The sequence below is a fragment of the Pholcus phalangioides genome, unplaced genomic scaffold (assembly GCF_987345545.1).
Source record: "Pholcus phalangioides strain wild (caught in Gottingen) unplaced genomic scaffold, Ppha-v1.0 ptg000015l_1, whole genome shotgun sequence".
In the NCBI taxonomy this organism is placed as follows: domain Eukaryota; kingdom Metazoa; phylum Arthropoda; class Arachnida; order Araneae; family Pholcidae; genus Pholcus; species Pholcus phalangioides.
In genome coordinates, this window is record NW_028301608.1 from 50097276 (window position 1) to 50113026 (window position 15751).

Below are 15751 nucleotides of genomic sequence, written 5' to 3' on the forward strand. Positions count from 1 at the left end.
CTCTGTTTCTATTTTTCGAGTGTCGAGCGAATTCCCCTCTTCCACACACAGCATATTTCTTACGTCTGGTGGCAACAAAACGTCTTCCACCAAATTCTTGTCTATCGCACACAATACCTCCTGGTGTATCACGTTTGATCTATCCGCAACCGCCATTCCTAAAGGAATGCTTAAAAGTGGGCATTTTACCGCAGGTCCGAAAATACCTTTTAAAAAAATAGTCGGCCTCCCTTCTGTTTGGATTTCAGGAAGTACATCCTGTCTTACTACGGTAATCTCGCTACCAGAATCTACGAGAGCATAAACTAGTTTCCCGTTTACACTTATTGGAATTCTTTCTAATTTGCTAAGATGTTCTCGAACAGACTTTCCCGAAGTTGTTTCCCCAAAAGATCGGACTTTTGCCACCACCACCCTTTCGTGTTCGTCTGTCTCTTCTCCCAAAGTTCGGGTATGGTTTATGTTAGCTTTTTTTTCACCTTCAAATTCAGTAAATTTTCGCTTCTCCAGAATGGGACAGTTACGTCTGAAATGAAATTTTGAATTACATTCAAAACAAGTGGGTTTTCTCCAACTCTCCCTGTATTGTGCTCGTTTACTGCTCCCATCGAAGAGTTTGTTCTCTGTCCGTCTATCGTGAAACTGCCCATGAACTCTGTCACTCCAACTGCCTCGACGTTTTTCCCTCGGACTCGAAGCCATTTCTCTTCCCCTCGATGCGAAAAAAATATCACATTCTCTCCCAAGGTCCCTAGGTTTAAACCACTCCCCGTTTTGTCGGATTCCAATGTGGTACGCTGTCTCCCGGTCCAGTGTCTGGAATAATTTATCGGCTACAACCAATGAGTTCACACTTTCGAAATCCGTGGCTCCTCTCATCCTGATATATTGTTCCCATTGCGACGTAAGCCTTGTGGCAAACTGCATGAACGTCTCTTCCTCGTTCCGACTCGCTTTTTGGAAGTTTTCGAGACATGTCTGCGGGGAGGGCTGATACTCCCTCAACACAATTAATTTCAACTCCTTATAATCATCATATTTGTCACTGCTCAAACATGTCAATAGATTAGCAGCTCTCTCCCCCAGCATGCAAATCAAAATTTTTGCCCTTGCCGCCTCAGGTACATTTTCACTCTCGAAAGCTTTCTCAAGACTGGTGAAAAAATAGCTCCAACCCTCAGGTTCAGACGGGACTTTGACTGTCAACATCTTTACTACCTTCACGAAATCATCTAAAGTCTTAACCTTACTTCCAGACTCGTTTGAGCCACTTTGATTTTCCATGCCAATACGCATTTTTTCTAGGGCTAAACGCTCCTCGCTTTCTAATCGAAATTGGAGTTCTCTTTCTCTTTGATAAATCTCTCTCTGAATCTCCTCCTTCTCTACTCTTTCGCGCCTTATAGTAATTAATAGTTCTCTAACTATTTCCTCATCGTATGCCTTATTACCCAAAATGATATCTTTCAATTCCATTACCTTGATATCAGGTGCCACTGCCTCACCAAGCTCAATGGCCAGTATCTTCAGTTCCTCTTTGCGGTATTTCATCAGAAAAGTCATTTTCCTGTCACTCAATGAACCGAAATTCAAAAACACTATCGGATTCCTACTATCTACCGAATTTGTTGAAAAAATTAAAAAGTTTCATGCAACGAATGATCTCACCCACGCATTTTTCTTCTTTTTTTTTTCGAAAGGCAAAGGAAAAAAAAAAAAACCAAACAAAAAGACAGTAAAAATACAAGAAACACACTGATCACGATTTGCGGTTACACTGGCAACAAACACAAAAAAATAAAATCTTCAAACCAAAACTGTCTGAACTCCATATATTTACCGCCGAGAGAGAGAGAGAGAGAGAGAAAAAAAAAATTACTCACGCCACCGAACTTATCGTTTGTACCAGGAGACTATCGTTTCCTTTTCGTTGTTTGGGTTCTCTTCTTGCCGGCGTCGCCTCGATGTATACGTTTGTTTCTCTCACTCGCTACCGATGTATCGGGCTCATCACATACACATCACCAGTTTCTTCCGAAAGGCACCGCTGCGACCACTGTTGGGTTCACCTTTATTGGTGGGTGAACTTCAATTCCCTTTTTTTTTTTCACAATAATAAAACTTTTCACATAATCAACATCACAATCACACGTATCTGCCACTTTGCATGATCTTTATTTGATCACTCAATAACGCAAATGGTCTCCATCATTTTACAAACTACACGCCTCACATTCACGTCTGCACATAGGCAGCTCCCGAGACCCACTGATCGTCCAAGGTCTCTCTTCTGTCCTCCTTTGTCCCTCAAAGGCAGGTGTCCCGATGTTTCGGCGATTCCATTTTAAAGAACAAGGAGGGTTCTCTTCGCTTCAACTTCTGCCATTCGTGTCTTTAGGAAGCACATCTCACAGGCCTTTTCAATTTTAATGGGCAAATCATTTTTACTGCAGGGGGCATGCATCTGGGCCTTTGCTGACAAACTGGATGTGCCTCATGTCACTGTGACATTACATAGCATGTTTTCTACATTTACCTGCCTACTTCATTATTTTGCGTTATGTGGAGTGCTGCCATCTGCCACCAGTTTTTCTAACTATGAGTGATAGGCATGATAAAATATATACAGCATAGGCGCCGGAATCTAGGGGCTCTGAGGCCATTTGAGTTACCCTAATAAATTTTGTTAGAGGGCTGAGTGCTGCCAATAATTTCTGAAAAGACAATGCAATGCAGCTTCCTTTTCTTGTATATGCACTTGAGTCCCATATATATGGGACGACCAGCAAATCTTTCAGGCCCTACCCCTCCCAATATTTTCTTTCTTTATGATGGCACCTCTGAGCGTACCCACTTCAGTCACAAATCATTCATTGCACTTTTCTGTACTGAAGAAATAGCAAAATTTTAGGTTGTATTGAAGTTAGTTAGCAATGGTGTAAGTAAAGGTTGTTATTAGTAGAGGCAGAGTTATATATATCGTATTTTAACTTGTATAGGGGACCCCCCCCCCCTTTGAAAAAATTAAGCCCTAGAAATGGGGGAGGGAGTTTCCTATACATGGAAAGTATTATAGATATTGTTGCCATTAACAAACTACTTACAATTCCTCAAAATTGCATAACTAGTAACACCACAAGTCATGGGAGAACTAGTTGATGTAGCTGATAGAGATGTATCAGATGAAAGTGATGAGGAATTTAATGGTATCTATAATGAATAAAAAAAATATTGTTTTTTATACAGTGATATCTTAGCTAATGAATATCTCGGCTTACAAATTTTTCAGCTAACGAAGCTTTAACCATGATTTTTCTGCCTCAGCTAATGAATACGGATTTGGCTAACAAGCGCTTCCGTTGATGTGAATAGAAATGGAACAAATAATGATTTGTTTGAATACTGAATATTCGGTGTCCGAATATCAATTTTTGTAAACATTATCACAATTACAAAAATAAAATTTGTTTTTAACAGAAAATAAAATTATTTGCAATTTTAAGTGATTGATATTGAATTTTAGTTATGCAACTTATTCTGTAAATAAATATCTAAAATAAATGGTGATTGTCAGTATCATGGCAATAAAAATCTTTCAATCAAATTTAATGATATATTCTATTTTAATGTTACTTAGAGAATCAATTTTTTTAACACTTGTTACAACTTTGCATCGAGGAAAATGTCAACTAATTATTTACTCTCAAAACAATGTGCCATAAAACTTTTGACTTATTTTCCTATTCTTCCTCTTAAAAGGCTTTTTGCCTCTTTCTGTAGCTTGATACGTATCTTGTCATTCTTCAGTTAGTGAAATTGTGTAATTCATGCTCACTTCCACCTTTTTGCAGGAGGATTCTATCTTCAGTTTCATGTGTTCCCCATACTAGAAATTCACCCTGACATAACCTTTTCCTCTTTCACTGAAAAGGATATGCAACACATATGTACTAAAATATAATCAATAAATTTTTAATTTGTGGGTAAAATTCCCATTTGATAGAATTTTTTGAAATTAGTTCGATGGACTTAGATTTACACACACAGATATTCTTCCAAATATGTAAGCATTATTTAGCTGAACCAAATATTCAGCAGCAGGGCTGAATAGCAGCCAAATAATTGTCCCATCTCAAGATATTTATGCATGAGCTAACATGAAACAGCAACGTTGTAAGCAGAGTTTAAGCTCCAATCATCATCATTAAAATTACTGTCACTCAAGCCTGATTAACACATGTTCATCTCAGAATCTTATATCTTGAAGTAAAAGATATCTTTGAGATGAAAACTTTTCAAATTTAAAGTCAAAATTATCGGGTCCCTGATGAGTTTAAATTATGTTATATATTTACCATCCTCGTCATTTGTGATCCCAAGTTTTTGAACACAGTCTCATTAAAAATTATTGACTAGTGCAACATACAGATGCATCTTAAATCCAACAGGCTGGTGCTCGCACTGATTGTTTTCTTTTGTGTTCTCCTCCACTGAGATAGTTCTTCCTCTTTTCTTTCTGTACAGACATTTTTAGTAATTTATTTCTGAATTTCCGAGTGTGTAAGAATGGCATTAGCAAATGTGCTGTTATAATTTTTTTACAGGTTTCTGTGATTACATTCTACCAGCCGACCAGTACCCACACGGTTATCCTTTTGACTCTGACGAACAGAATTTTCCATTAGATGGTTTGCGCTTCCTTGGATTGGTTTCTATGATTGATCCACCTCGAGCTGCTGTGCCTGATGCTGTAGCCAAATGCCGCAGTGCTGGAATCAAGGTACCATTGTTATTCATATTGTCAATATGTATATACAGTAGGCTCTTGCTAGTCTGGCAGATGTGCCAGATCATTTAAATTGCCAGATTACTGGAAGTCAATAAAAAGCTCATCTTAATAATATAAACTTCTGCTCACTCATGTACAGTGACATGTTTCACTCTTTTATGTTCAAAGAAAGCCTACCTAAAAAATGCTGGATTACTGGATAGGTCAAATTAACGCTTGGCTGGATTATAGGGATTCTACTGTATTTAGGGTTACCAGAGTCTAAAACTGAGAAAGGAAGACACGTGCGCTGTTTTTAACTTCTTTTTTCTCAGTTTCACAACAGATGATGCTACTGGGAATCAGCATTGAGCATGGTTGAACCCTATTTTCCTTGTTTTCGAATTCCTCCTAGTACTCGCTATTAGATGATGAGCAAACAATGGTATTCTTAAAATAGATATTGCAGTTTTCTTCTTCCAGAGCTGTTTTTTTGGACTGTCTTTTTTTCATATTATGCTGGAGCAAGCTGGCCATGGTTAGAATAGTATCTGCTGCCTTGCTTGCAACTCAAGTTCTTGTATTGTCTGGGAATTTTGAGGGCCATTGGTCAAAGCATGTGAATATGTATGGGGGAAAAAATGCACAAACACTTATATCAATGAAGATATGTTTCAGAGTGGGGAAAAAAGACATCTGGTATTCCTAACTATATCGAAAGAATATCAATAATTGCACTACTCTTTCTGCCATATGCCTGTACATATATAAAGAAAACTTATAAGCTTAGAAATATTGTCCTCGTCCAGGTTATTATGGTTACGGGGGACCACCCCATCACTGCCAAAGCCATTGCAAAAGCTGTTGGTATTATTTCTGAAGGTAATGAGACGGTTGAAGATATAGCACAGAGATTGAATATACCCATAGAAGATGTGAATCCCAGGTGAGAGATAAATTTTTATTGTGGTTCAATAAGAATTTGTTCAGCTTGTAAAAGTAGAAACGTGAATGAACAATTTATTAAAATGCTAAATTATTTTTAATGTTTACAAATTTTGATTAATTTTTTAATGTTGAATCGAAATGCTAACTATATATTTCATCGTTTGAGTGATAAAATGAAATAAATTCGTATCATTGAATTTTTTTTTTTGCTTTTTGTGACTTTTTAAATTTTCAGCGATGCAAAAGCAGCCGTTGTTCATGGGTCTGAGCTGAGAGACATGATTGGTGAACAGATAGATGACGTGCTTCGAAATCACACAGAAATTGTTTTTGCCAGGACATCGCCGCAACAAAAACTGATCATTGTTGAAGGCTGCCAGAGACAAGGTGCCATTGTTGCCGTGACTGGAGATGGTGTTAATGATTCCCCTGCTCTCAAGAAAGCTGATATCGGTAAATTTTTCTGTGGCAACCTTCATAAAATCTGTATGAACATTTATGTGTATGTCCCTCACCTCATGTTTTAATTTCTATATCTATATTTTCCTCCATGGATGCATTTATCACAATGTTTAAATAATACTACTAAACCACAAATGCACTTCTAACGAAATGTGCATGTATGTGTTGTGAACCTAACATGAGGTGTGTTTATGTGTAATGCTTGTTATTCGTAGTGCTGCCATCTATCAAGTTCAAACAATGATGTTTAAACACTAGTGACTGATCATGAGGACCTGGGTTCAATTCCCCCACCCCAGGTGATATTGTAGCAGTCGGCTGAATCTTTTTTGGTGGTGTTTCAGTTTTGAGGCACAAATGTGAGCTGGTCTTCGGTTTTAAAAGGTTTATGGAAATTTTACCACCCTGGCATTCCGCTAATGGCATTTTGCTCCACCCTTTTTGCCTGTCTGAGTGACCAAATGAGTGGATGTGTGACCATATGAGTGAATGACCATAGGACTGACCAAGTGAGTGACCATATCAGTGAACGAGTGAGTGACAATATGATACCGTATGAGAGACCAGGTGAGAGTACGATAACTTGTACAATCGAAAATTGAATCACAAAAATTGTCATTCACTTTGTCACTCATAGGGTCACTTACTTGTACTCAATCACACACTCACTTGGTCACTCATAGGGTCACTTACTTTTAGTCAATCACACACTCACTTGGTCACTTACTTGTAGTCAATCACACACTCACTTGGTCACTGATACCATCACTCGCCCACATATATGGTTACTCACACAGTCACTTACTTGGCCACTCATACAGTCGGCAGGTGAAATTTCAGAGATGGAATGTCTGGGGCAAACTTTCTGGGTGTGAAAATGTTCCAGGGGCGAGATGTTGGGGGGCCAAAATGTCAGACAAAATTTCTGGATTCCATTTAAAAAAAAGTCTCTTCACAGAGCAATCAGTGGTAAAAAATTCAAAATTCATATATAGTATGTGGTAAAGTCAAAATAAACTGCAGAGTTGTTTGCTTCCTAATTAAAGAGACAGATAGCAGCACTTCTGGAACATATGGCAGGTTTTCTTCAGAAACAAACTTGATGGTACACAACACATTCTGCCATGCTGTAGTTTCATTAGAAGTTTCTTAGAGGACTATTTAAGATTTGTGTATGCGTGCACTGTGTTAAATTTTAGTAATAGAATATGGACTGGATACCACAACATAAGATTCAGTGTATTCTTTACAGTAGCTGAATTTAGATTAGTTACTGAATGTATACGTATCAAGTGAAATGTGGAGCTTCCTACATTCACATAAACAGTGTATCTCTGCAGCTGTTGGTTGAATAACACCTGAAATGACACTTATCACTTCACAAGAGATTGAACATCATTTGGGAATCCACTAATGTTGTTCACGTTGAAGTATATCAACATATCCAAAACTATGTTAAAAACATCCTTTTGGAAGAAAATATAGATTTTTTAAAAATTTAGTTGTGGTTTGTATTTTTTTGTATGGATATTTTTCAGCATCCCTATATATGTTGTAATGTATGCATTTTTTGATGCTGATTTCCCTCTCTCACTGGGTATATAAAATCGGGGATAAGGGGAGCCCCTGAAATTATTAAGATGCTTCTGGCCTCTCTATTTTTGCACCCGGATCTGGTAAGGGCAGCCCTGCCTATCTTTTGTTGAAAATAGGATTTATTTCTTGTTAACTAATCGTAATACTAATTTGGTATAACCACTGCTCATCAGAGAACCTTTTTTTCCATCAGGTGTAGCTATGGGAATTGCAGGTAGTGACGTGAGTAAACAAGCCGCTGACATGATCCTTCTGGATGACAACTTTGCCTCTATTGTAACTGGTGTAGAAGAAGGTGAGATGTCTAATGGTTTACTCTTTTCAGATGTTTCTGAGAATAGTTATTCACTGGTATATATTCATTATATTACATTCTTCAATATTTAGGCACTAATCATTTTACATTCATAGGACGTTTGATTTTCGACAACCTGAAAAAATCTATTGCCTATACTCTTACGAGTAACATCCCAGAAATCTCACCTTTCTTGGTGTTCATCCTTGCCGACATTCCTCTGCCACTGGGTACCGTTACCATCTTGTGTATCGATTTAGGAACAGATATGGTATGTTATCATACATGTGTCTTGATTTTTCTAAAATGAAACATTTATATAAAAAAGATAGTAAGATAGTAAAGATTAATTTATATAATAAAAATAGTCCTTCTATTTATAATTAAATTTGAAAACTAGTTATAATAAAGAAATTTTTTTAGTTAAAATTTCACCATATTCTTAGTATTATTTTTAACATGTTCTAAAAAAGACATTAATTTAAAAAAAAATTCTAAAAGTTTCAAATATATTTGTGTGTATTTGGAAAATTTAAAAAATACACTTAGTGGCCTCTTCACTACAACTGCCTGACAGTTTTGAGAAAATAGCTGTGGTATCAAGCTGTTACTGCTAAACGGTGTGACTACTATAAGAAAAGAATGATTAGTGATTGTGAAAGTGACAATCACTTAGAAGTCATTTGTTTGTGAAGATATATGGGTTAGCAACTCTCTAGTTAACAGACTTTATATATGTGATCGGGTTACCAACCTAATGCACTTATTTAGCCATGGCATCTTGCACTGCTGCTCGTAAAATCGGCAGGGTAATGATGGAGAGAGTTTGACGAGTTATATAATTATCACCAATCAAGATTTTCAAACATGGGATGATTATAAGAGCTGTGATCTATTTATGGGGAGACTTAGCGGGCTATAGCCCAGGGCGACAAGTTCAGAGGGGCAGAAAATTTAAGGAATAAGTGACTAAGAATTGCAGGAAGGGAAAAGGCAAGCAGGTTATAGCACAGGGTGGTGAATTAGAGGAAAGAGTAGTCAAGAAAATTAGATTAGAGAATGGTAGAAGGGCAGCAAACTGTAACCCACACATGACAACCACAAATGCTCTTCTAAACTCAAATAGGTTGAGCGAGAATGAATGCAGCAAAATTGTCACGTTCATTAATTCCTCACAAGCAGCTTTTGTAAAAGTGTTTAAAGATTTGGCGGTCAGCCAACAATCTGGGTTGCAACATATGGTATGTACAACATATCATTGACTAGTGAACTGTTGGACAGAATAGAGAAAGTCTACACTTGTAAAAGACAACAGAAGAGCACTAGCGCAGTAAAATAAAGCACATTTTATTCAATGATCCTCATGAATGATCTTTGAACCCACTGTTTGCCATACACTGCATCACATGGTATGAAAACTAAAGTGTTCAGTAGTCATAATAAATTGGTGTATATTTAGTAACAAGAAATATCTAGTTGAAATATTTGCTTAAAATGTAGGCTTTCTAATTTTTATCAGTTTCCATCTTGGATGAAACTGCAAATGCTGTCTACATCTTTCAGTGGTTGAGCAATGTTAAATTGCCCACAAGTTGGTATGCCATTTTATACAGGGTGATTTTAAATTTATGGAGCAAATTTTAAGAGGTAATATAAAATAAACATATTAGGTAATAGATAATTGCGGGGGGTGTGCATGTTTAGAGAGTGCACAACAACACTTCTCCAAAAACAAATATAATATTTTTCTGATGTATTTGCAACAATAAGTGCAATCCACCATTCTGAGGTGCAGGGTACTGTAATGTGGTAAGCCACTTGCTCATAGTGCCACTTGGGTAATGCAAATCGTACCATAAGCCATTCTACTGCTTAATCATTTTTGGCGCAGCACAACCTAAAGGGTCCTTGCACCAACAAAAACACTCCGATCCAATCCGAAGGTACATATGCATCCTCGAATGGATGATAGCATATATCACAGAAAATCCATCTGAAAAATGTGATGTGCAATTTCTGAAACACCCTCTACCACCTTTGCCATTGTGATTCAACTGCACATTCTATGATCAAAAATACTTGTTTAAGCAGGACCGTCATTGCCCCCCCCCCCCCCAAATGACAGGCCTGTGTTTAAGTCTCTTATAAAACCTCTTAAAGTTTCTCCCATGAATTTAGAACTGCCCTGTATTTGGCTCCTCGTATGTTTACTATCAATATAGTCAGTAATTTTTTTTTCAAGTAGCGTAGTACCTTGTTGCATATAGATTGAATATCAACATATAGTGATTATTTCACTGATAGAAATTTGCATTTGCAAAAACAAGCATTATGTAAAAGTGAATATTTTATAGCTAATTAAGTAAATTATTAATTTAAAATTTCTAGATTTGGTCCTGTTTATCTCCCACTAATGTAATCAGTCTCATTAGCCTTCATTCATTTCATGGAATGTATTCAGATTCATAGTCAACCAATTTGAAGATTGTTTTACAAAAATCTGCATAGAAGTAAAAACAAAACTTTAATAACCGAAAAAGTTGTTAATATATGTTATGATAATCAGAGTAATTTTTGTTCGTATCGACTAAATTAACTTATGGTGATTATTTCTAATGATATTGATTTAAATGTCACATAGGCATTCATTTCCAAATAGTCACCAATTATGCTTGCAATAAATTGTTTCTTTTTTAATTGGTGTAACTTTTTCTTTCTTCTTCGAATCTTCCCATGAATGATAAACCTATAGGTGCCAGCTATTTCTCTTGCCTATGAACATGCTGAATCCGATATCATGAAAAGGAGACCCCGTGATCCAAAACATGATAAACTTGTTAATGAGAGGTAATTGGAGAGTTTTTCAGTGAGAGAATCCTGATCTTACTGTCATTACTCCCGAGAGATTCATCTCGGTGTTCTCAACTCCTAGCCCACAACCTTCATTCTTTTACTATTTCCATTTTTACATTTTTGAAACTAGTCATGATTTATAGTTTCAGTAGAAATTGTAGTTGTAGCAGCATGTGTTCGAAATTCTTTTTAGATTGTCCAGTTCCTCCATTCAGTTTGAATTCATATTTCTTCAAGAGACTAGTCTAGTTATTTCTGTTTTTCTTTTTTTGTTTGGATGCATCAACTTAATACTTTTAAGTAATTTATCTCATAGATCTTGATATCTTCAAAAAATTAGTTGCATGATAATCATTGTTTTTGTACGGAATTTATAAGCAATGAATCTTGTGAACAATGAATATTATTTAAGCACCACATGCAGAAAAAAGTATATTTGTAATATAAAATATTTCCTGTAATGAAAAAAAAATCAACCTGCCATATTTCAGCATGTATAAGAAACCCCTTTATATACCAAAAATAGTAGGGTTTTTTATACATTGATAGTATTATAGATATCTTTCCAAATTTTAAGCCCAAAAATTGGAGTTTCTTATACACATTAAAACACTGTGATTAGTTGTATAAGTGCATACAACTAGGTTATACACATTTTTAAGCATGATAAATGCAAGGGGTATACAGCAGAAAATATATTTTTGTTCATAATTCATTGCAGTGATTGTTCCGGCATGACATTTTTGAAATTTTTGTTTCAGTTTAAATTTTGTTTTCTCTTTATTTTATCATTTATGCATGAAACACCTCCCAATATACACTCATAGGTCCCTGCCATATCCCTTGCTTATGAAACTGCTGAAAGTGATATCATGAAGCGTCAGCCCAGAGACCCGAAAAAAGACAAGCTGGTAAATGAAAGGTAAGCGACGACAGCAATTTGTCTTTCCGAAGGGAACCAAAAGGGAAAATCACTCCAAGTACAAGGAATATAATCTGATGTGTTTGCATGGATGCCTTAATTTCTCATGATTATTTATGGAAAATTTTAAATTTTTCTTTAGCATGCATATCATATTTCAGTGAATGATCAAGTGTTCCTTGGTATAAAGTGCTTCTTATCAAAAGCTGCCCGTATACGTATATATATATGTGTGTGTATGCCTGTTACAACTTCCACGCCCCAATAATGCCATTCAAAAAAAAGCTTATGGAAACACATAAATTTGGTCAAAGAAATTGCCATATTTCCCCAAATTATCCGGCATGCCAGGAATCATCAAGGAAAACCAACTGGAATATACTGGGAATTCGAATCAGATTCCTCAAAATTCTTAAATATCTACACTCTAAGACATATCTTCGACCCGTTGCTCACGAGTGCCACAGTGCTTCCTGAAGTATCCAGAATGCTTGATGCTCGTGTCCAATTCTGTAAGTGCGAGCACTCGATCAACATTCCCAGGGCTCCTACATTTCCTACTTTTTGGTAAAATGTCCTACTTTCTCAGTTTTGTTTTACTTTCTGATTTTTGTCCTACTTTTTTTACCAAATCCTATCTATGAAATTTGTGTAATAGGTTTTAATTGAGCAGGGAATCATTGCTATATTGCCAAATAGTATAAATGTTGTAGATTGCAATTAATGATCTGCCAAAGCAGAAATTGTATCATTTTCAAGGTTGTTTTGAAAGGGGGATGTATGTGAACCATTTGGTTCATTAATTTTTTGTTTGTTTAGTTTGGGGTTCAACAAGTAGAGTAGTCATTAAAAACTTCGGTCTGGATGAAAAAAATAATTTTGTATTTAATTTTCATGGTCTTGGACAGTAACTAGCAATCATCATTCAAAATTATGTTGCACATTTTGTGCATAGGTGAAACAATGGTTTGGATTACAAAGCAGTTGGATACATAGTCCTATTCTACGTTTGGTGATTCTAATGCTGCCCAATAGCATTCTATTGTCTTCTGTATTTTTAGGGCATGCAGAGGCATAAATGATGTATACAATACTCAGAAAAGAGCTAGAAATGAAAGGGCTTTATTTTTCAAAAACAATCACACTGGTATTGAACAGTAAAATGTAAACAAGTCCCTTTAAAAAAAGATAGCAATGCAATTGACTTATTATAAATCTTGACTTATTTACATTGGAACTTGTAATTTACATAGTTTGCACACTGTGCTTTTGAAAGTGGTCTTGAAGGAGTGTCATTCTTAAAAATCTTGCATGCCTTCATAATTTGCTGTGCATTGTCGAAGAGAGTTGACAGATTGGACCGTGGAAGACTCCAAAAAAATGTAATTTATAATTTGAGAAAAGAAAAGAATTTTCTGTGGTTGCTAGAGTGCACTGTTTTGGCTAAAAATTGTTTTTGTAACCAAGTAATTTGTCATTTTGCTTTGACTTGAGTCAATCTTATAGGACACTGAAATGGTGCTATAAAAAATTAATGGGGAAAAAACGTACATAAAAAATTTTAGGAATTTTTTTTTGTTATGCTATGATTATATTATCTGAGGGGGTACCCTCCACAGCCTACTTTTTAGTCCTGCTTTTTCTTACTTTTTCTCTTTTTTTTTTCTTTTTTTTGAGTGGGAGGCCTGCTTTCCGATTAAGCACTTTGGAGGAATTGTGCATTCAGGGATTGAAATCATTATTCCATGCATTCATATGTTAAACTTGCCATAAGAGTGCTCTTCTTTTGATGATGAGTGCAGACAGTGCTCGTGACTGGAAAAAAGGTTGAAGACCTCTGCTTTAAGATTTGATTGAATTCACTTATTTAAACAGTCTGTTCTCTACATTTTTAGATCTTTTCTCGTTTTATGAACCAAGTTGGAGATCAAATTTTATGATTGCTTTGGTTGACATAAAGGTTTATTGCAAATGTCAAGTACTAAGCACATTCGTTCTCTGATAAGCTAAATGGAAAAATGAATAGACGCCAAAATATTTTTGTATTCTTTGGTGTTTGTACTCTGAATAAGCAGAGAAACAATTAAAGAATTGTTCAATTTGTAATTAAAAAAACAGACAACCTATTTCTTTAATTTCTGAACATTCAAAAAAATTAGCATAATACCATATCAGTATTTTGTATTAGGCTGAAGATAATTAGGTGAGAGCGATAAGTAAATGCTTAATTTTTATTGTTATTAAATTCCTGGGCAAAATTTGTTTGTGCACAGTGAAATTTTATTCTGATCTTCATATTTATTCAATATTATATGTATGTATCGGTCTCCTGAATGTAATGTAATCTTTATTGAACCTTGCTTTTCTCAGCGTGCTGGAAAATGAACCAGACTTCAACATTCAAAAAACTGGTGTTCCCTGGTTTTTATGGCATGCCCGCTAATGCAGTATTTAATTATTTTTTTATAGGAGGGGTGCACAACCTTTCTAGTGGGCAGGGCAGATATGCAGTTTTTCTACCGCTCATGGGCCAGATTATAATTATTGTTCACAACTGTTGTGAAGTTTAACTTGTATACCTAAGGTGACCATATGATCCGTTTTTCACAAGGCATTCCTGCAATTTTCATCGTCCTGACTTTTTTTATAAAAATGTTCCTTTTATTTTCCCTTTATTTTCAATGAGGTTTTCACAAAGATTTGAAACAGAATTATGATTATTTTCATGGTTTCTAAGTTATGAAAGAGTCCTAACTAGCGTAACATAACTAAGTACAGTCATAAATATATTATCTCGCATATCTATCAAACATACATTTTTTTTTTTGTTGAATAACATTTTTATCCATGGCGACCTGCAGTAGCCCTCGATTTGAACCCCACTGCCATCACAGTGGGGGTCAGTTCAAGTTGGTTTTCTGTGGTTCCCAACTTTGAGGCACATGTGCAAGCCAATCTCCCTGTTAAGTCTTGCAACAGCGAGCAACAGCACAATTATGTAATCATTACACTTCAGTAAGCAAGCATTACACTGAAACAGTCTTTACATTAGGTTCACAACACGTTCATGCACATACAGTCATGTACTAATTCGCTAGAAATTCTGCAGAAGAATGTGTAAGAGGTGCATGTATGGTTAAGTAGCAATGGGGGGTCCTCTATTTTCTGCCATTGGAGATTACTTTTCAGAAATTTTAGAGATTGTTGGCAATTTAATTTGCCTTAAACTGTTTTCAGCTATACTTGGCAACTTTATTGACATTTGACAATTTTTTGGTAAGGGGCTAGCTTAGTTGCCTTTGACGTATCTCTGCCCGTATGTTCTATATCGATCCCAATTTCCCATATTTTTATGTAGAAAATATGGCCATGCTAGATATTTATTGTGCTGTGTGTATTGATACTTTTCTACCCAAACACTTTTTGCAGGCTGGAGGCTGTGCCACCCCTATTCTGTAAGATATTTTAAAACTCATGGGAAGTATCAAATTTTTTATCACGGCAGAATGCTATAGGTTGTTACTCACTCTGAACATCACCCTCAAAAAAAAAAAAAAAGAATATGTAAGCATCTGAAAACAATTGACGCAATAGTATAAGGGTAAAATTTTCAATGAAACAATTTGTAAGTCAATGATTTTATCTACTAATTCATCAAACATAAACTCTTTGTCATATCGCTATATTGCAATATACTGCCATTAATTGGTTGGGTTGGAAATGAAGGTACCATCTATCGGTGGTCACCTCAAGCTCATTAGGAAAAATATCTTATCTATATGCTTCCCTGGGTTTGAACCTGTGACCATGATAGCAACCTTCATGGTGGGAGACGAGTATCTTGCCACCACACCACTCAGGTGCTAATGATTTTATCTAGCTCACAAATTATTATTTTTTAAGTTTG

The 15751-nt window shown here is 35.8% G+C and overlaps 1 protein-coding gene across 4 annotated transcripts in view; it reads left to right on the plus strand.

Moving 5' to 3' along the window:
- LOC149076154 (sodium/potassium-transporting ATPase subunit alpha-like) overlaps positions 1-15751 on the plus strand; it is a 137511-nt gene that overhangs the window by 115534 nt on the left and 6226 nt on the right. For 3 of the 4 annotated variants that reach the window (XM_089243698.1, XM_089243696.1, XM_089243700.1), the window contains exons 12-17: positions 4605-4780; positions 5578-5714; positions 5952-6169; positions 7968-8069; positions 8186-8340; positions 11750-11844. In XM_089243698.1, coding sequence (XP_089099824.1) covers positions 4605-4780; positions 5578-5714; positions 5952-6169; positions 7968-8069; positions 8186-8340; positions 11750-11844 — 883 coding nt within the window. Of the gene's footprint in view, positions 1-4604; positions 4781-5577; positions 5715-5951; positions 6170-7967; positions 8070-8185; positions 8341-10821; positions 10917-11749; positions 11845-15751 lie in introns of all 4 variants that reach the window. The other variant, XM_089243697.1, reaches the window with a different exon arrangement.